The sequence below is a fragment of the Ctenocephalides felis genome, unplaced genomic scaffold (genome assembly GCF_003426905.1).
Source record: "Ctenocephalides felis isolate EL2017-DRISC unplaced genomic scaffold, ASM342690v1 CF-g0.4_SCAFFOLD_01492, whole genome shotgun sequence".
In the NCBI taxonomy this organism is placed as follows: domain Eukaryota; kingdom Metazoa; phylum Arthropoda; class Insecta; order Siphonaptera; family Pulicidae; genus Ctenocephalides; species Ctenocephalides felis.
This window is the reverse complement of record NW_020537646.1, coordinates 28,593,168-28,617,970: the sequence shown is the minus strand read 5'-3', so window position 1 is coordinate 28,617,970 and position 24,803 is coordinate 28,593,168. Positions and strand designations below refer to the sequence as shown.

Sequence of the window (24,803 nt, the reverse complement as noted above, 5' to 3'; positions counted from 1 at the left end):
ACTTGTGTTTGGATCATGAATATCTCTCGTATCATGTGATTTTTTTGTTGTATATGTTTTCTTGTAAGCAGTGGAGTACGCGGCCTTGTATTCTTCGCAACTCTGTAATTTGAGGGGTGATCTTTACCGCAAAGTGCGCACGTAGCAGGCGTACTTTTTGGTTTTACGCAAATTTTTGAGTTATGATTTTCTCCACATTTGACACAAGCAAATGGTCGATTGCAATATGTTTTGCAATGACCATAATTTTGGCATCTTGTGCATTGTATTAATCCTTTTCTCTTTTGGGCGCTTCAATTACTACAATATGGTTCAACAACTTTGTGATATTGTAAATTTCTTTATTATTATCAGAGGGTTCCAACACAACAAAAAACATGTTGAGTGGCTTTTTAGTTATATACGATCTCATATTTATTATATTTCTGACCTTGTGATTTTCTTCTCTAGTTCCGTTTTTATTTCGTTGATATCGTATGTATGATGGATATTTTTGAGTACCACTCTGTATGCTCTTTCATTTCTAAGTTGATAAGTATGATAAACAGTACCTTTTGTTTTGAAAAAGTTTATAAGCAGCTTGTATTGCTCGGGCTGTTGAACATTTATTTTCACTGTATCGTCCGACATTGATTTTGTATAATATTGTTCTCTGTTTATTACACTATTAATATCAGATACCATATCAGAAAAATTATTTACATTATATAGAAATATAGGAGGTGGCCTTGTAGTTTTTCTCGGTGTTATCAGTTTGTGTTTTTGTTGTTTCGGACGGATGACCTTTGTTTGTTTTTAATGCATCGAACCTGTTTCGAGTCGGCGTTATGTTTACATTTTCGACATATTTATTAGCCGATGTGCGTCTGCGTTTGCTGCCTGGTTCTATTGTTTGCCAAGAAGTTGACGGAACTATTTCGTTCATAATCGTATCGTCTGATTGATTTTTTTCATTAATTGAACTATTAGTTTTCTGATTGATGATTACTTGTTTGCTGCCTGGTTCTATTGTTTGCCAAGAAGTTAACGGAACTATTTCGTTCATAATCGTATCGTCTGATTGGTTTTTTCCATTAATTGAACTATTAGTCTTCTGTTTGTTGATTACTTGTTTAATATATTCATTGTCCATCGTCGACGTATCATGAAGAATGTTGATAGTTTCAACTAACGGAGGGATAGAATAAGTTATATTTTCTTGATTTTGCATACTTGTAATAAAATTATTCACTTATTTACAATTAAATGCCCCCCCTAAAAGGGGCATTTGTTGTACGAAACACTGTATCACTACACTAGATATTTGGTGATTAACAATCACACTTGTTGTTTACGTAACACTATTGCGCACTATTGAATTTCAGCTTCGATCCGTTCGGGTCGGCTGCTCGAGCTCAACTAAGTCATAAATTGCTGGCGATTTGGTGACATACTGATGATTCTGACTGGTCTTCCGTTTGACTTCAAACGATTGCCATTTCCAGTTCGCCTTGCATTCGCAAAGACAATTAACAAGTCGCAAGGCCAATCGCTTAGTGTTTGCGGGATAAATTTAGAAAATCATTGTTTTTCACATGGGCAGTTATATGTTTCCTGTTCACGAGTTGGGAAACCATCCGCTTTGTTTGTGTAAACGTCAGACCAAAAAAACAAAAAATGTGGTTTACCAAAGAGCACTTCAATGAAACGTATAATTTGCGGATTCTCTTTCATTTACCTAGAGAAGTTCAACTGAAAAACACTTCATTTTTGTAATAGAAATAAATTCATCACTGTTGTGTAATAAAATCAAATTTTATCTTTTCAAATATAAAACAAACAACAAATTTCTTCATCCCTCTCACGAAACCATCTGGTGGCAAAACGGAGTTCGTCGGGTTTGCTAGTTATGTTATATTCATATGTGCATGCAATCGATGTATAAACACCTAAAATAAAATATTCAGTTTAATGACATTTCAAATAAATAAATATACTTACTAATTAAGATACCTATAAATATAAGTGGTTTATATAGTTTCAAGAGACGGCTGCTCTTAGCAACTGGGCGTTCAACGCCCAGCTGGACCTCCTCACCGCGATAAGGTGACAGCCACGAGGAGGAGAAGAAGGAATGGGACGGGAAAGGATATTTAGTTTTCTTATTTCATAATTTTTCACAAACAACATCTTTTATTACATTGTTAAGTAGTAAATATCCATTTAATCATACCATAGATAGTTCTGAGCCATTAAAATATTTGGATGTTATTGACCTGAGAAAATGTCAGATTTTTTGAATATGTTGCTCTATGAAATTTCTTTATGATAAGTTCCTTCAATACTTTATCAATCAAATACCATTGTGTACAAATTTTGAGACTTTTGGATACTTGACTCAATATGTAGTTAACTCTTTGGAGACCGATTCTGTAAGGTCTCAATAATTGTTCACAGTTTAAAATGTGAAAATCATTATATTGTTGTCTTAGTTTGATGAATTTTCAATCAATAACGGTTTATAGGGGGTTCCAAATATTTAATGCCATCATTTGAGGTATTGTGAGACTTGTATGTATCTGGAAATAGACTTATTTTAATATTTTATTGCGCATATTGATGACATAATAATTTTGAACGACATACTTACAAATCCTTTGGAAGCATCCGACTTCCCATGTAGATAGTCAAAATCTGCAAAAAAATATGAGGTTATGGGGTGCATCTATAATAACTGATATTTTTATGGTCAATTTTTATAATTAGCATACCTGTTATAAAGAAAGGTGTTGAAAATATTCATGTTGTAATTGATGATACTTAAATTTCTTCAACATACTATTATTGGCTTGGCATTACTGCATCACTATTTGACATGAAAATATACATAACATTAGTTAATATTATTAAAAACATAATATAATTACTAACTCGAACTATATAAATCGTCCAAAGCTAGTTTCCAACTCTTTTAATAATTTTTTAATGCATAAATTATATTATTATTTCCTTTTTACTATTATTATTTACTATGCATTTATGTAACTATATGTTGAAATATGATCATATAATAATAATTGTATACGTATACGTATGACGCCTATAGACCAATTTATTCTTCGGTGTAACTAGTGTTCATAGTAAAAACATTTGTATATCCGATGTATATAAGTTATTTTTCCATGTTTAGAATACTAATGATTATATGAATAATAAGTGAAAATATTCAAAAATATTACCTATTTACTTATTTACCTGCAGTAAACTTGAAATTGTTAATCACGATTTTTAATTTTTAGCAACAATCAAATTGTAATCTAATTGTAGTCTTATATGTTAAAACCTAAAAAATGCAATGAAATTTAAAATCATTTATATTCAATTTATTTGATTAATTATAAATGATGATTTTATATTGATAAATATAAAAATATTGCTGTATATACGATCTGTATTTCATTAGCAACATTTACATGTATATACAAAATAATATAGCTTCACCATTAAAGTTATATATACATACATTTGTAACATAGTCTTTACAATTGTTTAAGTTTATAATATTTGCATTTATATATATCATTTACATAGCGTTTTCTCTAGTTATATTTTTATACCGTTTTAAAATAAAAGCAATGTTGTAAGATATTTTTTTATGTTTTTACAGTATTGTATACTATGTATTTTTATTTATAATACATTAGATATATTTTTATACAAAAAATCATCATACCTACAATACCTTTTTTAATTTATTTTACTTCTATATTACATAAATATTTAATTAAGCGTTTTGAGATCAATTTATAAAATGAATTATCACTAACGCAATTATAATGCTTACGTAAGTATTGCTTACAAGTAATGCTTCTAATATATAAATCAAGTATAAAATATTAATACAACCCTAAAATTATATTTAAATATTCTCTAATATAAATATATCTTATAAATGTATATAATACAATCTTAAATTAATTTACACCTACTATAATACATACTTAAGCGTTAATTCTATATTCTAATTGTTTTATATTTAGTCAGTAGCAGTACATTTTGCAAAATGTTTAACTCAGCACAAACTCATCCAGTTTTCACGATGGTCAAACTCGTCTCGAACAATGTGACGAAATCAAAAGTGACATCACGACAACACTGATGAGACATTTGCTCGATTCAGATTTAGTCGCTGGAGAAATACTTCCATCAGAACCACCACGACCACGCAATTTCAGATCTAAAAATAACGATTTGATTAATATAATACTTGAGGGTATAATTATCAGGGGCGTAATTACTGCCGGATCCTTCTTATTAAAGATACGGGGCCCCCGGGCTACTGAATGTGCTTGAGCAAACATTATTAAAAATCTTATTTTTGCTTTACATTTGAAATCAAGTTTCACAGTGTCTGAATGTAATTTTCCAAAAATAAAACCCGTAAAAATTATCTAACTAATTGTAAGTAGCATTTGGCCTTGAGGGCGTAAAGCTGCAACAGGGATTTAGACAGTATTTAGCGCCATTTTGTATGAAAACTGCTACATAACATAGCCTTGCCATAATACTTATATTGTTGATAAAATTCAATAGTTCTGCATCCAATTTTCCTGCGCTGATAATAGTATGCTTTTCATTTGATATATTATTTATATTGCTGATAAAATTCAATAGTTCTGCATCCAGTTTTCCTGAGCTGATAATAGTATGCTTTCTATTTGACTCTTCCAATTGCAACGTGCAAATTCTGAATGTAATTTTCCAAAAATAAAACCCGTAAAAAAATATCTAACTAATTTTAAGTAGCATTTCGCCTTACAATTGGGGCAAGTCGCATGAACTTGCTGATATGTGTAAATAAAGAAATTTTCATGCGTTCCAAATACCAAATTTTGATGATTTTTTTAAATTAAACGACTTGTTACAGGTTCATAATATTTTAGTCATCATTTATTTTAGCAAAAATAATCAGCACGATTCCCAATCGATATCTTTCGAACAGAATGTTTGAAATCAGTTCAGGTTTTTTGGCAAAAACGTGAACGACAATTTTATCATTTTCTGCTAATTTGTAGAAAACGGCTCAGACGATTATTTCGAAAAAGCAAGCAACGCCAGTCCTTGTCGAATTTCATCGAATTAATTTTTAAAATTAAGTTTTTGGTCCAGTTGATTTTAAGAAAACGTCTACGGAAGGTCAAATTTTACCTTGCATTATACACACACATACTTTCTCCAATTAGGTCTCAAACGATTCATAATGACTTCAAATGTGGAGAAAACAATCGTATGTAGGATTTTTTTGAAAATATTCTGGACTCATATTCGAACCCATCAATAAAGCCTGATATATAGATTGTTTAAAAGCCTGACATATTTCTAAGTTTTTTGTTCTTTAATTTGTGGTTTATATGATTTAAAACTCTTTTTTTAATTTGAGTTACTTCTTTCAAGAAGAAGTCCCACTGATTTAAATTAATATGTACATTGGTATGAAATTCTAAATTAATATGTAAAACCTTTCTGGAAACCATTGCAGACTGATAAGATATCAAATGCTATTGAACCGATATGATTTCAAGATTCAAAACGCTTTCATCTATCTTTTATATTTGGCTATATTTGTCCTTTTCCATTCATACAGTGAAAACCGAGTTTTTTCACTAAAAAACCGGTTTCGAATTCCATAATTTTGGCCAAAAAACCGGTTTTTAAAACCGGTTTTTGAAAACCGAAAAACCCTATTATACACACAAACATCAATTTTATCTAAGGTATGTCAAAATGTGAAGAACCTCTAAAATGTGAACATATGCAAAAAAATACATTTTCGATTTTTGGACGATTACTATAACTTACCCTACGGGAAGTTAAAATTAAATAGAAAGTTTGTGCAATTATTTTAGTGACAAATATGTTGCTACATAGTTTCTCCTCATACACACCCATATATGGTGTATTCCGAATGCACAATAACCACTCTCGCAGGGGAGTTATGTGCGTAATGTCTATGTCAAACGTCAGGTTTAACCGCAGAATTTCATTACATCACTCTCATGATCAAATATAATAATTGAGTCAATGTAATGACATCAATATTGTTATATGGGACTGTAACACTAGTTACCAATGCGCCATTTAATATTTATTACCGCGATTTTGATAAATTTGTACTAATTTTGCAGCATAGATTATATGTTGTTGTGGCAATTCCAATTTTATAGTTATTTTATAATTTCATATATGGTTCATCATATATCCTGAGCTTTAACCAATTAACTATTATTGACAAATATACTCGTTATGGAAAAGTGGCAGAAATTGGTGTATTGACGAACATATTCGACATGCATATAAAACAGTGGTTATTTGATATTTAAATTGCAAATCTCGAAAAACAATATTCTGAAATAAAAATTTTCTTAGAATATCAAGACTATAACTGTATAAAATAAATAGTTGTAAATAAGTAACATTTTACCTTAAGGCAAGTTACACAAACTCACCTAAAAGTGAGTTTGTGTAACTCAACTCGTAATTATTCAATAAGACTCTATATTTAGCTATTCAAATAACCTTTGGCTACTGTTTATTTTGAAAATAGATTACAATTTTCACCAAAAATTATTCCTAAATTCTTACATTTATATGTATGAGACTTCATTGAATTTAATCTATTTTCAGTTTAATACTTATGTTATATGTGCTTATGAAAAAAATTAAAATGTAGTAATATTTTTCAATTATGTGAAAAACATTATTTTTCATTCTATATCTCAGGATCAAAATTTGTTGTGTGATTGACGAATATACTCGTCATGAGCCACTGTTAACTAGTTAAAATAATGAGCCAATTTTGTCCTAAAATAGACCAATATAATAGCAAGGCTATGTTACGAAGCATTTTTCATATAAAGTGGTACTAAAAACTGACAAAATGCTATGTGGTTACTGAGTAGTCAAGCGTTTTAGATAGATTATAAGTGCATCTGTGTGATATGGCATAATAACATACAAGCAAAGTTACTTTTTATTTGTGAAATGTATGCGTAAATTAATCACTAAGAAACTTGCTTTGATTCTGGGAAGATTAGTCGTGGGATATTTTTTATTTTAAATAAGAAAATTCAATTCGATAAGTTTAGATTTAAGGCTTAATTAGAATATTGTGAGAATTATATAAACTGACGAATACTTTTCATTTCATTTCCTAGTGTATTGACTATTTCAGAAGCAAACTAGTACGATGTAGTAACAAAATTAATTCCTATAATTAAATTAAAAAAAAAACTGTGCTTTTAATTAGTAGTCTCAAACTACACTTACTTATGCACGCTCTTATTTCTATGTATGATAATAATATCAGATAATTATAAAATTGAAAGATGTTTGTAGTATTCTATTTAGCAAATTAAATAAGAAAAAAATGAGGAAAAAATATATTTTTATTCTTATAAATATTTGGTACTTGTCGGCTTACTTATTTTCATTCTTAATTATTTTTATACCGGGATAGCTCGAAGACTTCATGATCATTTAGTTTTTTTTTTCATTTTTTTCAGTCATAATATTTTTAGTTTTACTGAACCCGACTGTCTATTGGAAAAATATACTACTAAAAAATGTTATTTCAAGAATTTACTATATTTTATATGATAAAATCAAACGCAGGCAGTTATTTATAATTCTATTTCAAAATAATATACATTTTTTCATTTTCTTAATTTCTTTCTCAAAATTTATATCACATCAAACATCTAAAATATAGTAACAACTATAATCTCTCATGTCTCGTAAATGTATAAATTGTTTAATGTCTGAATAAATGTGATACAATGCACCCAACTTAGTTTATATCTACTCTCTGAAATAACTACATTTGAATTTGCCTCGAAGGGAATTAGTGGATGGTCTCCGGTTTTGAGGTCATAACTGGTCGTATAGGAAACAATATAGATCTGCATTGGTCATAATCCAGTTAATAGTCGACGTCATAACATGTAAGGGCATATATATAGTGTTATAGTAGGTATGTGCTCTCAAAATGGCATCAGGATCAAATAGGTTCTACAACTTGTTGTTCAAAATAAACGGACTGAGTAAAGGATCCATATTTTCAACTTGACTAGCAGTTTATCAAAAAAAATAGAGATGATACATATATTCATAGCTAATACTTCTATAATTTATAAAATAAATAGGTGCATTTTAAAAGCAAATAAATAAAGAAAAATTCAAAGAGTTTTCATGCACATCATGCTTAGAAGTTTACCTCTCTGACCTGCAACGTTTTCACCTCCATCGTCACGAATATCATTAGGACCATGACCATACTGCTTTCTGTTTTTACCTATAATAACAATTATTAAATATAATAAACTTACTAACAATATGTTGGATAAAATCCAATAATGTAATTCAATAATAGCTCAAAAGTATAAAATGTTTACAAAGTACAAAATTTTTATATAAATGAAAATTTACCTTTATGTAAATCTGAATCATAGTTTTGCAACGCCGATTTTGGTATATCTGAAATGGGATTTTAGTATAAATTAATACATTTTTTTTTAGGTTTATGCTGTTTAAGTAACTAATATGGTATAAAAAAATATTTTTTTCATAAACTTCTATTTACTTTTTATGAAAAATTTAATTTAAATTCAAAATCTGTCTATATTATAATATTGATACGAATATGTTTATATTAACTCAACGAGCAGAATATTTTTTATCATTGAAGCGATTTTTATCATTGAAACATCAATTACATAAAAATGAGTACAATGTTAATTGTATATGTCACATTTGTATCTAACTCTAGTATGTTTATATTTTAGGAATTCTATAGGTTGATCTTTTGAAATCAGATGAATTAGAATGAAATCATATGAATCAGAATGAAATCAATGAAAAGAAAAAATAAGTAATAATAAAATAATCGTCAAAAGTTGATTGTTTTTTTCCACAACATTAAAGGTCTTTATTAAATCCATTGTTTATTGTACATAATCCAATAAATATTCCGAGTAATGGAAAATTGAGAATATTAAGTAATCTGTTCGGTAGTCTGGTCGCCTAGTAGTCAACATGCTACAATATATTATAATATATTTACTATAATCTATTTAATAATCTTCACCAGTACAATTATAATAAAATAATCTCAAAAAATTGATTGGATTTTCCATAAATTCTAAAGTCATTAACAAATTGTTGATGATGGGGGGTTGTTTAGACCTTTTGGGAGTAATTTACTATAAATAATTTGATAGCTATTCTGAGGAATGGAATATTGAGTATATTAAGAAAAGTGAGGTTATCTGTTCGGCAGCCTAGTCGATAGTTGCTTGATGTTTGAAACTAATTAATTGAAGAACTTGTGGCAAAATGAAAATAGATAACACTTAAAAGATTGAACAGCAAATGGAAATAAAAAACACTAAAAAAATAGAAAAGCTAATGGAAATAGACAACAAGTGATGTTATCTGTCAGGCGACCTAGGATTATGGAAAGAAAAAGATTCACACTAATAACACTGGATGAGATTAAGTGATAATTGATAATTAATTGACTTGTGGCAAAATAAAAATAGATAACACCTAAAAAATAGAACAGCAATGGAAAAAAACAACACTCAATAAATCGACAATCACGACGGACGTGTCAACGAGAATTACAATGAAGCCAAAACAAGCTAATGATTAGAGCTTATAGCGTCTCTGATCTTTTATGATACTGCCTTTGTTTAATGTAGCCAAATATGAAATTAAATTTACAGTAGAACTTCGTTTATCCGGTCAATTTCCAATTTCTATGTTTGTACATACCTACAATTCAAACTTTTAATGCTGCAGTTTAGAAGATGTATGTAATGCAATCTAAGAAAATTTACATAAGGTTTTTTAATAAACATTATTTTCGTTGATATTTATGTATGTATATGATATTTTTAATAAATATACAACAATTTTCTTCCACAATTAGTCCGGTTAATCGAGTTTCTTCTGTAGGTTATCGTGCCATCAAACGCCGCTGTGGCTCTAGTCACCGTATACTTTAAGAAAATCTTATAAATAATTTCTTGTATATTTTCCTACTTTAACAAATGATATTCTATTGTTCTATAAAAACTAAATTATTTTTGAAGTCAATGGAAAACAAATACGCAAACACATATTAAACAGAATATATATCCTTTACAAAACACGTAATCCCAAAAAGTACATTGGGAATAGTTTTTTTACAAATAACATGTTAATGGGAAAACTTACGGTAAAGTTTAATGGAGCCATCGGTATCGCCGAGCGAGTTTTTCGCGACGCACTTGTAAGTTCCATAGTCGGACGGACCCACATTCCTTATTGTCAGTTTCATGACAACTTTGTAAGCGTCCGACCCTTCCGATATTGCTGGCTCGAAACGGCCACCTGGGAATAAACGGATAATTTTCATATTATACAAATAGATAACAAGATTTTTAAAGTTAAATATCTATAAAATGCATTTGAGGTAAATCTGCATATTTTGACTGTAATTTCAATTTTTGTTATAACTGTAAATAAAATATCGAACTAAGTGTAAGTGATTTTATGCCTTATGGCAAGTTGCATGAACTTCTAAGTATATGCAATGATTAAATTAATCAACCGAAATTGAGAATAAGATATATAGATATATTTTTTATTCATTTCGAATTTCACTTTCATTGAAAACTCACAAACACATGTCAGATATTTTTTAATAATAGTGCACAAATATGTGTTTGTATGTCTTATTAATATTCCAACTGTCCCATGCATTTTTTGATATGGCTTCGTCCTCCTCAAACTACAATACTAGACACAAACTTATTAAGGCGCGCACATATAATTTAGCCAGCTCTTTCAATACGATCGACGGTTTAGGTATTCAGTTTATGAATAAACTTCCAGCTTAATATCCGAAACTTCATGCAAAACATCAAAAAATTTCATGCTTCCCTAGTTAAACTTTTTAAAGAATTAGCTTTTTATGACATTACTGAATTTTCTCAATTTGATTTCAATAACTATGTTCTTGCATAATCCTTATCCTTTATCTATGTAGTCTGACTATTTGATAATGATTTGATAGCCTTTACAACCATGTTTTTATTGCTATTTTATTATATTTTACTTAATTTATATTATATTTGAATTTTTACGTTTTTAAATTAGTGTAACATTCAACCTTGTGCAAGAATTTTGAGCTTGACTGGCTAATAAAAAATAATATGATGAATTTGATAATGGACATTGTATTTAATGTTCGAATGCTTTTTTTCAGCTTTTTTTTTTCAGAAGTCAAATTCGTGCTGCTTCTATGATTATTATAAAATTACTATCCTTTTAATAATAATTATGAATAAGTTTAAAAAGAGCCTGAAATAATATCTATTATTATTGATTACGGTTTTTTTATGAATAAATGAATAAATAAATAAATAAATAAGCACTCATTATTTCAAATTTTAATAAATTTATATAATTCAACAAAATTTCGTAAAAATGCTTAATGCATTAACTTTATCGCCATGTTAAATTTCATTAAAAATGTCGATTTTTTTTTCAAAATAAAATTGAACATAGCCTTTATAAATTACTTTGTGAAATATTAAGCTTTTTCTTAAAGGAAATCTTACTCACGATTACATTTAATGTAATCACGATTAAATTCAATGATATCATCGATTAAACAAACTAGAGAAGTTTTGCGTACAGATCGTTAGATGCTACAGACATAAAGAATATATTTAGATAATTATTAATCAATTTCTATGAACTGTACACAAATCCATAAATTTAAGACAGCAAGATTTTTGTGAAAACAGTGGGGTGCATGGCTTCGTGCTTTAAGGCAAATTGCTGGAACTTCCCATACCGTAATCAAAAATCTTGGTACGGAACCAAAAAAAAATACAGAAATTGTGTACACATTATGAAAATCTGTATAAAATATCTGATAATTTGATGTGCATAAGTCCAATAAACATTTTTGACCGCCAAATGACATTTTTTTGACTTATTTTTATTGAGAGTTCATAACCGCTAAATCTGCTTGCCATAAAATTAAATCAGTTCTTTATCTTGTAAATACAAGTAAAATGTTTTTAGAATTATTAAAATTAGACGCTCCGTTCTTTTAAAAAAATGAGTTACCGTTTTTGGCACTTTTTGCCCCGTATCTTCGGAACGGCTAGACATGCCTTCGCTAAAAACTAATCAGCAAGTCTCCCTATGAATACAAATCGAATGTTTTTTGAATTATTCAAATCGGTTGATCCGTGTTCCCGAAATCGTCGACGAACATTTGTATCCGCACACACTCACACGCACACACACATACGCACACACACATACGCTAACACACATACGCTAACACACATACGCACACACACACATCCATTTTTTCTAAGGTATGCCAAAATATTCAAAAACCTCTGAAACGTAAAGATATATAAAAAAATTATTTTCGATTTTTTGCGATTACTATAATTTCTAAGCTAATTTCCAAGAAAAGGCCTGGTCGTCCCATTAGTTAACTATTTTAATTGATAATTATTATTTTTATTATAAGTGCTTTGATTTTACATTTTTTCATGAATTTTTATTTCATATTTTTTATGATGTCATCATATGGATAGCGTTTCAAAGAAATCGTTGTTCTTTATTTTATTTATTTTTTATATATTAAATATAAGATATAAATATGACAGCAAGACTTATTGTTGTAAAATTGTAATTTTTGTAAAATTAATTACTAATAAATTTCTAAAAATAATATGATATGTTAATGATATTTTAAAATAATATGTTATAATTATACATTTTACATTATAATATAAAATGTAGAATTATAGCTTCAGATATTTGCTATTATTATTTTCAGTGTAAGAATTAGTTATTTTATTTAAAATAAGATGCATTACATGATATTACGTGATATTTTCAAGTGAATATTATGCTATGTTTTTTTTCGTTTTTTGTAGTTTTTGAGCAGCAATCGAAATTTATAATTTCTATGGCCTGTCGTGATGAATTTTCCTTACAGCCTCATAACAACATTAATTTTGTGATAAGAATAATATTAGCTCTATTTCTAGCAGCAATGCAATTTAGGTATTCAGCAGTGCACCGTAATTATATATGTTCCACTTAAAATTCAGAGCTATATTTGTGAGTTAAAACTTATATCACTGTTTCTTAATAACACGGCAAGAATAGAACCTGAAATCTTGTGAAGCATACACTTGAAAGCTAAAGCTTGTGTAGCATATATAATATACAAAAATTAAAACATTTTCTAAATTAAACAAAAGAAATAAAAAGAAAAGAGTAAATGAGGTTACTAATTAAAATCAGCTATTATAAATAATTTGAACTGAACCGAATACATGTATCTCTCTATTTATTATAATATATTGCAGTTGCACTAAATCACATGACCTTGTATAAAAATGTTGAATAAATTTGTATGATGTCAATTACTCAATTTTTTTCAATTGGGAATCACTTTGCAAAATTGTTTTTATGTGTCTGACTTATTAGTTCAAAAAATGAAACACTTCTTAAAGTAATCTGTTTTATTTTAAAATAATGATCTCGCTGTTGAATCAATTATGATATTAAATTAAAAGCCACTGTATTCTTTTTATTTGATTTATATATACTTTTGCAGATTATATATAATTTTGCATTGTATTTATTCATCTTTATATTTTATTAAACAAATCATAATATATACCAGTGTCGAAATGCATAAATAAATAATTATACTTAATTTCCGATTTTTCAAGCGCATTGGCTATTCAATTAATATAAATATTAAAATAATTTAATTATATATAGTAGACATTGGTAGCTGAATTCAATATGAAGACATTCGGTCGATTTTGAAAATGAAATGAAATTAGTTCCAGTGTATTAAAAACATAACGTCCATCAATAGGAATATCCTATAAGTATTATCATGCACTAGATTTTTTCATATGAATACTGAAAAATGGCAGTCCACCACATCCAATTAATATGCCATGGACATCTCTGTAGGTGCAATACCATACATAACTTCCTACTCCATACGCAGAGATACAAACAAGATATTATAAAAAAACTGGGATATGTACGTAATTAAAACATCAAGCGATTCAGTTCGCGTCGCTGTAAAAAGCGCCAACATTTTTTTAATTTTTTCCCATCTTTCTCACATACATTTCATGCTGTATGCGTCCTGTACGAAATTTACATATGCACAATATTACATACACTGTGTTAACTCGCTAAATGTCGTGTGAATGAAGTCGGGGTACGGATTTTTTCATTTTTGTTCACAGTTTTATTTTTCGTTTTATACGTTGTTACTTTTTTATATCCTCTGACGTATTGCTCTTTGTATCGCGGAGTTGATGTGATATCAGCGAAAGCAGAAAAGAACAGAGAAAAATTAAAGCGCAAGAAATTGCAATGTTTACAACTACGTAAATTGAATGAACACACTGTTTATAAATTTTCAATCATTTCCTTGTTTACAAAGAATAATTGAATTTTAAATAACATTTAGATCTAAAGTAAATTTGCGTCAAATACACAACAGAAATTAATTTATTCCTGTCAGTGATTTGCCAACGAGTAGTTCTAAACGTAAGATTAATAGGGAATATTTACTAAAGTAAAATGCACAAGGTTTTATTCTTTCTGAAGAAGGAAGAAATCACGCAAAGGATGATAACTGTATTATTTTTGTTAAATTTTTATAATGAAGTACAGTATGCTTAAATGTTTTTGAGACTGAGCTCTCTATTTAGGTTCATTTTCAAATATATACATTAAACACATTTCAATTATTTATATTTATACAAATTTCATTTTGTAGTTATTCACTCTATTTTAAATTCTTGTCTCTTTAAATATTCATTTTAAACTACATATTGATTACTCTATCACTTTGACTAAATTTTTCTAGATACCAAAAATATATTTCATGCTCAAATAAGACGATCATCTATAGATTTTATTAAATTGAAGAATCATGTAAAAATAATGCACAGCAATATATTTTTTGTTTTGATGATATTTGCTATATAAACGTTAGAATAGATCTAATAGAATGGTTCATTGTCAAAATAGTTATCAAACTAAGTGTTAGTGACGTTTTGCCCTAAGGCAATTTGCGTGGATCGATAAGTAATTAATCGTTTTAACCAATAAATATTCGATTTGTATATACCTGTCTAACATATTACTTTTTTATCTGTTTAAGTAACTACATGTTTAAGTTATCTACTTTTGTATCTGCCTATCCGTCTACTCATTTACCTGTCTCCCTGTCTAAATTTCTACCTGCCTACATTTCTTCCTGTCTACATTCCTTCCAGTCTACATTTTTTCCAGTCTACATTTTTTCCAGTCTACATTTTTTCCAGTCTACGTTTCTTCCAGTCTACGTTTCTTCCGGTCTACATTTCTTTCGGTCTACATTTCTTCCGGTCTACGTTTCTTCCGGTCTACGTTTCGTCCGGTCTACGTTTCGTCCGGTCTACGTTTCGTCCGGTCTACGTTTCTTCCAGTCTACGTTTCTTCCAGTCTACGTTTCTTCCAGTCTACGTTTCTTCCAGTCTTCGTTTCTTCCAGTCTACGTTTCTTCCAGTCTACGTTTCTTCCGGTCTACATTTCTTCCAGTTCTACATTTTTACCTGCCCACATTTCTTTCTATTAATCTGTTAACCTGCCTACCTGTCTACTTGTCTACATGCCTATCATCCAATTTGTCTATTTACCTACCTATCTACCTGTTCAACTGGCTACCTGTCATCTATGTATCAATATTTCTACATGTATATAAATCAATAATAATGATTTTTATTAACCATTTCAGACCACAAAATGTCAAATTTTTACTTTTTTCAACAAAACGCCGAAATCGCTCAACCTACCTTTTAAAAAAATGTAATCAATACTTTGTTCCATGAATAAGACGGATATTCTGACGAAAACATAAGCTTCCTTTCGTATTCATATGAAAATCTATGTACATACATATCAAAATCCAATTCAAACCAGACATTATCGTATGAATTTTTTAAGATTTGCAAATGAATATTCAATGTACAAAAAATTATTTATTGATTTCTATAAACTTAATATAACAAAATAGTATATGTATAGTAATTTCTACAATAAAAGCATGTTTTTCTAAACATATTTATATTTCCAACGTATATCAATAGAGGTATATAAAAACGAAAATGAATGCTGTAGACAACTTTTTTTAATTTAGGATAAAAATATATGCTCTTCGAAATTGAAATTGGATAATAAAGGTCGCAGTTTTATGGCGACACCCTCGACATCGCAAAATCGCATTTGAACTTTTATTGAGAAATATTTAAAAGCGGCCGGATAATAAAAATTAATTTTTCCGCTGTTCAATTTATTCACATTTTTCGACAATGAATAAGATTGTATGATATTTTTAGATATTATAAAGAATATAATTTAATTATGTGTGATTAATTTAATTGTGATAAGGCGGCCTACGTGTATAAAAGAATTATAAATAGAATTTGATTTTTTCCATTCCATTTATTTGTTTCATTGTAATTCAAATTTTCTGGACAATGTATGAAGTAGGTTGTAATATATTAATCTTATAATAAATACCTTGATTGTAGATAAAACTGAATAATAATGGAAAACCTTTAATTTTAATTAATAATAATTATCGAAATTTTATCTAGTATTCTTATTATTATCGTATAATCATTTTATTTTTATTTCACTTTATATAATATTTTCCGTAGGGCAAGTTATAGTAATCGCAAAAAAATCGAATACGAAAATTTTTATATATCTTTACGATTCAGAGGTTTCTGAACATTTTGGCATACCTTAAAAAAATTGATGTATGTGTGTGTGTATGTGTGTGTGTGCGGATACAGATTTTAGTCGACGATTTCGGGAACACGGATGAAGCAATTTGAATAATTTAAAAAACCTTCGATTCGTATTGATAAGGAGACGTGCTGATTAGTTTTTGGCGGAGGCAGGTCTAGCCGTTCCGAAGATACGGGGCAAAAAGTGCAAAAAACGGTAACTCAGTTTTTAAGAAAACGGAGCGTCCGATTGTAATAATTTAAAAAAACATTTTACTTGTATTGACAAGATAAAAAATTGATTAATTTTTTATGAAGGCAGTTCTAGCGGTTTCAGAAGAGATCTAGTGAAAAAAGTAAAAAAATGCCATTTGGCGGTCAAAAATGATCATTAAACATATGCACATCAAATTATCAAATTTTATAGAGATTTTAACAATAAGTATAAATCTTGTTTACATTCCTATGGGTTCCGTACCAATGTTTATCCGTTAGCCGCCGACGCGGCGCTTACGCGCTTTGACATGTCGTCAAAGATTTTAACGTGCATTTCAAAGGCGATGATTCCTCAAATGCCCATAATCCCGGCATATATATCACTTAAATAAAAAAAACACTGCAATTTCTTATTTGATTGGAAATTTTGCAATTACACTCAATAAAGTTCAAGATCAATCATTAAATTTTTGTAGTTTAGATTTAGAAAATGAGAACTAAAAATTTGAACACAAAAGGTAAGGATTTGATTATCTTATAATAAAATTAAGTAGTAACAAAATATATTGCAACACCTCATAGAATATTCGGAATGGTTCTGATTGTTGTTAAAACACTATCATGTAAAATCATTAAATATCAGCAGTATTGCTAGATCTCTGAAAATATAAATGGTACACTAATTAATTTCAAATTGCACGAATGTGAAAAGATTCAAATCATTAATAACTAAGACTATGCTTGAAATATAACAAATTTGAATAAATCTTTTTCACACCAAGTAATTTTCCGAAACCGACCTGATATGCAAGCGTGTTCAATTTTTCGGATATACCGCATCGCACATGTGTCAAATTTTATCACACTAAATATCCAGCGACGTGTTCGATGTTATACGATGCCGCCACACATAATAGCAAAATTGGATTTTAAAGGGGCAACACGAAAATAGCTTTTCCATTTTCGAAGCTCGAGCCGAGATCACTTTCATCATTTATAAACATAGGCATCGTGATTCTTATGGCGCCCGCTAATACATATTTACCGTGGCAAACTATATAATGCAATTCGTGTTTTGACTTCTCAAATAATCTTGTTTTCGAAAATGAGCCTTTCGATTTCCGACGGCGTGTGAGAGGTATCACAAATCCATTATTGCTGAATAACGCACATCGACCGGGATTTGCTCGAGTAATGATATCTATGCATGAATAAATGTTTGTTTAGGGATAAACACAGACGTGGCGATTTTCGGAAAATTCGAAAACGTGATCGGATTTACGAGAAAGAGTTATTGCTGCGATAGTTGCAGTAAAATAAAGGATTGATAGTTTTTATATGTTTTTAACACAAACCATGAGATATCTAAATATAGTATATAACTATATATTTTCTCATGGCTCATAATAGATCAATTTGCTTTTGTATAATGGGAAGTATTGTCTAGAGCAGATCCTTGAGCTGAGTTGAACTCTAACTCGATTCAGGGAAGTAACGTGTGAAACATTTTTCATTGCCATTTCACATCGCTTTGTCCAAAATGGACTTATTTTTAATTAGGAGTTATTTTGATTTCTATTTTCAAGTGAAAATAGACGTCGCTGCTGCCTGATGTCAGGTTTCCAGAGCGAGGGCTCGACCTGGCGACCACATGAGTGCGCTCGTTGACACGCGAAGTGTATTAGTATATGAAAATAAAAATATCGATACACTACTTGTTCACATACACAAATTCACAAATATTTGAACACATTTACTTTTTCAAAATAAGCAGGGAGTAAGAGTCAAATTTAACTTTAAACAAATATATTGTGAAAACCAAACCAATTTTATCACAACAAATGGTAAGATAAGAACATCATGATGAAAATTTTCAATGAATGGATTACGTATTTTTTGTAAATATTATATTTCAAATAATAAGTCAATTTAGAAGTGCTTTTAACAAGAACTTATATGAATTAAAGTTTATATAAACTTATATGATTTTATAGATTAAAATCATTTAATTTAGTTTCTCAATTCACAATGGTTTTTAAATTTCTACATACAATATCTAAAATTACTTACGAAAAATACAATATGCATTTATTTGAAAGTTTTTTGTCATACTGTTTTTACTAAACTATTCAATAATACAGTTACAAAATGTTTTATTTCTTGATAGAAAAAAACTTGATGAAGCAACATATCTAGTTCCGAAACGTCGTGAGAACACATATCAAACAAACATTTATCTGACTATGTTCAGCAAAACTCTCAGATAATTCATCATTTCATAAATGTTTTTTTTTCTTGTTGACCTGTTGTTGGTAAACAGGTCCAATATCTTATTTTTAATTTTATAGGGATTTTACAGAATATTACCTACGTTATTCAACCAATGCAAAATATAAATTTTATGGGTACATTTGTTACAGAGTTGACAATGTATAAAACCTTGATCTATTATTTTGTCAGAATTAATTATCAGCACAAATTGGAGTAACTATTTATTTAATGTATCTGTTGTAAAAATGCTTTTTCCTTAATTTGCATTTGTATTTACTCTAATTTCATTATTTACACTTTTGCTAGGGTAAAGATTCAGTTGTTCTTTTTACCCCACTCACGTATGAGCTTTTATAGAGGTTACATAAAAAATGTTGAATCTAACATAAAATCAACAATATATCTTATAAAACAATCAAATAACGTTTCTATAGCTAAAATTAGATTAAGGTCTCGTAAACTAAACAACAGTGCTCACAACCAAAAAAACTAACGAAAGAAATTAATTTTAATATGAATTTTCAAACAATTCAGTTCATCTTGCGATATTAATGAAGGTGATGGCTGGTTATACATCTTTTACCCCCTCTACTTTCAAATATTGTTAAAAATTAATAACTTGTTTTTGAGACATCGGAAGGTTTCTTTTTACCCTCGGAGGGTTTCTTTTTACCCCCGATTACATCGATAATTAATTTTCGATTTTTATACGTATCGTTTTTTAATTCCATTCGCTTCAAAGTTTAATTTAACAGAAACCATTTGTATAAATAAATACGGTATAAAATTATACAATTGTTATGATATAAATCATAACACAAGTAATTTAATTTATTGACTGGTCGATTTTTAATCTACGCCCTATTTGCTTTACGAATAATTTTTTATTTATACAAAATATTATTTCTATACAAATACTATACTCAACAGCATAAATAGTATTATAATTTGATTTGCAATGCTTTCATTTAATCATCAATCTGCCTATAAAATTCAACATTATTTTAGATTGAAATACGTGTTTTATTATTTTTGCGAAGGCTTAATGCAATTTTTTATGTGATTGCCGGATTTTAACTCCCGGAAAATAATACTCCAGAATATTTTTTTGGTTTTACAAAATATTAAAAAGTTTTGTATTCAAATATTTTTATAACAAGATTGATAAATGTTTTATATATTTTTATTTGCATTTTATTTGTTGAAAAAATAGGAAACAGTATTGAATCGGCAACGAATCTTATTAACTTATTAACAAAAATAATCGATAGAACATAAAGTATTTGGGTCAGTGCTATTTTAAGTCCATAAAATTTATTTATTATAAATAATTACTTCTAAATAAACATAATTTATAGTTTTATAATTAATACATTTATAATTATATAGTTTTATAATTAACATTTTATAATTAATAGTTTGAGATAATTTACAATGCTCATATCTTCATGATAGAATATCATTTTTACTGAACCATAAGTAAACCTTAACTAAAATAATTCAATTTGTTCGCCATAAAGATTGACACAATTTTTAATATCTCAAGTTACTGAGATCAAAAATAAATTGAAACTTGAACTTTTTTAATATCTTTCGGCATAATGCGGTCCTTTAGGGATAGATGGACAAACTATATCTCTGTGTGAAAATATTTGGACTATAGATGCATATATGATTCATATAGAGATTTTATCATGCAACTTGCATATTGTTTCAAAAAATAAAAGCTAAATTCCATATTTGAAAATATATCTGCATTCATGTTATCATAGTTTGATCAAGAGATTTCTTGAAGAATGTGAAATATTTGTGGAATAATAAAAAGTGACTAAATTACGTTGAGAAATATATGTAGTGTGTAGACATTAAAACATTCAAAATATGTAAAAATCGGTTTATAACCTAAAAAACGGTTTCGAATTCTTGCTTGTTCTATGAAAAATGTTCAATTTCTCGTTTACCTTATTCTAAGTTTCGGATATAAGTTATCTCTTTCTTCGGAAATTTCAAAATTGATTTATTTCTAAATTAAACACTCACTAAAAATCATTTTGTATATTCACTAAAAACTGTACTCAAAAATACGTAGAGCTTTAGATGTTTAAAATGACGAGTATGTATAAACAAAGCTGATTGCACTTAGTATTTTCACATATACCAAATATGTGAAAATATTAGAAATGATTTAATTTATTACTCAATGCAAATCTAATATTAAAACCTCATAAAAAATCAACTTCGTAAGCTTAAGTAAAACACTCACAAAAATATCTTTTCGGCTTATAGAAAAAAATATATATCTCGTTCTGTTGCGCATTGTTGCCTGTGTATAATGCCATTACATATGAAGCAGTTTTTTGGTGTTATTTTCGCGTTTTATATTTTATTATTTTGCCCAAAGGGATTTTTCTCGCCGTTTATTTGGATATTATATTTCGCTTCATTCTCTTGTTATACGGATACATAATTGGCTCACGGTTTTATGTATACAAAAATAGCTACTTGTTCATACATCAAAGAACGTGAGATGAGAATAGAATTATTTGAAATAGTAAAAGTCATAAAAACAAAAATGATTATTAGTACATACTAATTTGTGTAAATGCTCAATGCATTTTTTCAGATATTGTTATTCATCCAGAAATTTGTATCTAGATTCCAACACTATTGGTTAGATTACGATACCTTGATATAATTTTTAGGTTTACGTTATTAAATAGTTTTATAAGATATATGTTAATTTTATGTTGTGTGTAGATTCAATAGTATTTTTTTTCATATAATCTCCATAAAAGCTTATGTTGGGTGTGGTGAGAAAAGCCAACTGTACCTATACCAACAAAAATAATAAACTAGTAGGGTGCATGGCATCGTGCCTTAAGGCAAATTCTGGAACTTCACGTACCAATAATTATTTTAAAGATTTTAAACATTTAAACATTTTTGAAAGAAAAAAAATACTCTGAAAAAATCAGATTTTTGAGAAACTATAAATTTTTAACAAAATTTTCTTTTATTTGAAAAAAAAGACTTTTTGAAGAAAAATTTATTTTGAAATATTTTGGAAATTCTGAACTTTTTTTCAAAGCAATCGTACTGCTTTAACTGCATAGAGACGAAAGGTCAAAGCGCCTAAGCGCCGTGTCGCTGTCTAACGGATAACATTGGTACGGAACCCATAGGAATGTAAACAAAATTTATACTTATTGTAAAAATCTCTATAAAATATCTGATAATTTGTTGTGCATATGTCTAATGATCATTTTTGACCGCCAAATGGCTTTTTTTTTACTTTTTTTACCGAAACCGCTAGACCTGCCTTCATTAAAATTTGATCAGTTCTTCATCTTGTTAATACAAGTAAAGTGTTTTTCGAATTATTCAAATCAAACGCTCCGTTCTCTTGAAAACTGAGTTACGGTTTTTTTGCTCCATATCTTCGGAACGGCTAGACCTGCCTTCGCTAAAAACTAATCAGCAAGCCTCCTTATCAATACGAATCGAATGTTTGTTGAATTATTTAAATCGCTTCATCCGTGTTCCCGAAATCGTCGACAAAAATTTGTATCCGCACACACATACACACACGCACACACATACTTCCATTTTTTCTAAGGTATGCCAAAATATTCAGAAACCCCTGAAACGTAAAGATATATGAAAAATTTCATTTTCGATTTTTTTGCTATTATTATAAACTTACCCTACGAAAAGTTAATTAAGTTACAAGAGATTAATTAAATAAATTGTGTCACTGATAAATGATAAAAATAGAAAATATGCTACAATCAAAACATGTATCAGAAAATGTGTGAAAACAAACAAGTTGAATTTTAAATCCTGTTATTACATTGGTTTCGCGTATATCTACTTTAGCTTCTTAAAGGTCTATAAAAACACAAAAACATATACCCTATTTGGACGAACCAGTTTAATTGACCGTAAACTATACAATTTGCTTTCCATATGAATTTTATCATTCGTTCATAATAATAAGGTAGCGCAACCACATTTTTAGTGCCTAACTTTACCTAGCAAAAGGTTAACGATCAAACGCCTCGGCGAAGGGACTACACTGCCTGTATCTTTATCCTAGTTGTTTTGGTGACCTTTTTATTAACACATATTAAATAGTAGTGGTATATAATATTGCTCTCTTACTGGAAATTTTTGGAACTTTGGAATTTAGAAATGAACACTAAATGAATTACATTAGAGAAAAGTTGATAATCGAAATATGCTTGAACACTAATTAAATCTTCAAATGTTAGGTAATTTTCCAATGAATATAGGGCGGGCGGGGCTTAAAGGTCCGGGGGTAAAAAGGTCCACCAAAGGCATTTTTTAAAGTAGAAAGTACAAGATGTGTAAGAAGCCATCACCTTAAATCGTGTGACCATCAGGAGATAAACGACCACATTTTTAAATTTTGGACAAAAGTTGTTCTTTCGTTGTTAGTTTGCTTCGTTTCGAGCAGTGCTATCAAAGTTTACGTTAATCAATTATTTTATAAAGTATATTGTCATTTTTAATATTAATTTAAATTTAATAATATTTTTATGTAACGTCTAAACCTGAACCTTTACACTGGCAAGATTTATAAAAACAATAGCAAATAAAAAAGTAAAATAAGTTGAAAAGAGGCAATTTAAAATTAAATTATTCCAACTCTAATGATGCATTCTTTTGACGAAGTCCATACCAAGGTTGCATGGAGAGCGATTTTTTGTTACCATGAAGTATGAATTTTAAATAGAAGTTGCATTAATGTTGCTTGTAATGATTGTATTTCAAGTAACAATGAGTATAATTATCATAAATTAAACATAAATACCTATAAAAGCAAATTTGTGATTGTAGTAAGATTTGGTAAACATCTTTTGTTTATAAATATATACTTCAATTATAATTTTTGTAGTTAATCTAATATTTAAACTGCATCGTATTGATTCAATAATGTAGCTATTATTTTCGTAAAACCTCTTTAAAATGAGAAATAAAAGTTGGATCTTTTTGACTCCTGGCTGTACCATACACATTACATATGAGGTATGAAGGGCCAGATGACAAAATATTGAAAGCTAGTGGTGTGTGTGGCATTGTGCCTTAAAGCAAATTGCTGGAACTTTCCGTACCGTAACGTTGGCGTAATATTTTCAAATAGATTATAATATAAAATATTTGTAACATTGTCTAATATTTATAAGAATTATTAAACTGAATTACAAAGTTAAAAATATTTGTTACAATTAAAATCAGAACTATTTTTTATATACAAAAAAAAAATAAATTTTTTTTTTTTAAAACAAGCAGAAAGTTCTTTGAATCATTTAAATCGGACGCTTTAGTTCTCTCAAAAACTGCCATTTTTGACACATTTAGCTCTGTATCCAAAACACTTGGACCTGCTTTTGCCACAAATTAATCACCCCTTCATTACGTCAT

The 24,803-nt window shown here is 28.6% G+C and overlaps 2 protein-coding genes across 4 annotated transcripts in view; one reads left to right on the top strand and one right to left on the bottom strand.

Annotated features, from left to right (window-relative positions):
- LOC113369956 (lymphoid-specific helicase-like) overlaps positions 1-24,803 on the top strand; it is a 945,337-nt gene that overhangs the window by 116,326 nt on the left and 804,208 nt on the right. The window lies entirely within an intron of this gene.
- LOC113369957 lies at positions 4,072-10,398 on the bottom strand. Of its 2 annotated transcripts, none has more exons than XM_026610585.1 (4): positions 10,255-10,398; positions 8,464-8,511; positions 8,252-8,329; positions 4,072-4,216 (listed from the first exon to the last, which is right to left on the bottom strand). In XM_026610585.1, exons 1-4 carry the CDS (start codon positions 10,355-10,357, stop codon positions 4,083-4,085), a joined length of 363 nt encoding a protein of 120 aa, XP_026466370.1. In that variant the 5' UTR covers positions 10,358-10,398; the 3' UTR covers positions 4,072-4,082. The 2 variants fall into 2 exon arrangements, with proteins under 2 accessions (XP_026466370.1, XP_026466371.1); XM_026610586.1 differs by having other exon boundaries at positions 8,261-8,329.

Coding starts and splice junctions, on each gene's coding strand:
- LOC113369957 (XM_026610585.1), bottom strand. CDS start 10,357: ATGAAACTGACAATAAGGAATGTGGGTCCGTCCGACTATGGAACTTAC. Junction 8,512..10,254: donor TGGCTCCATTAAACTTTACC/GTAAGTTTTCCC, acceptor ATCCCATTTCAG/ATATACCAAAATCGGCGTTG. Junction 8,330..8,463: donor TGATTCAGATTTACATAAAG/GTAAATTTTCAT, acceptor TTGTTATTATAG/GTAAAAACAGAAAGCAGTAT.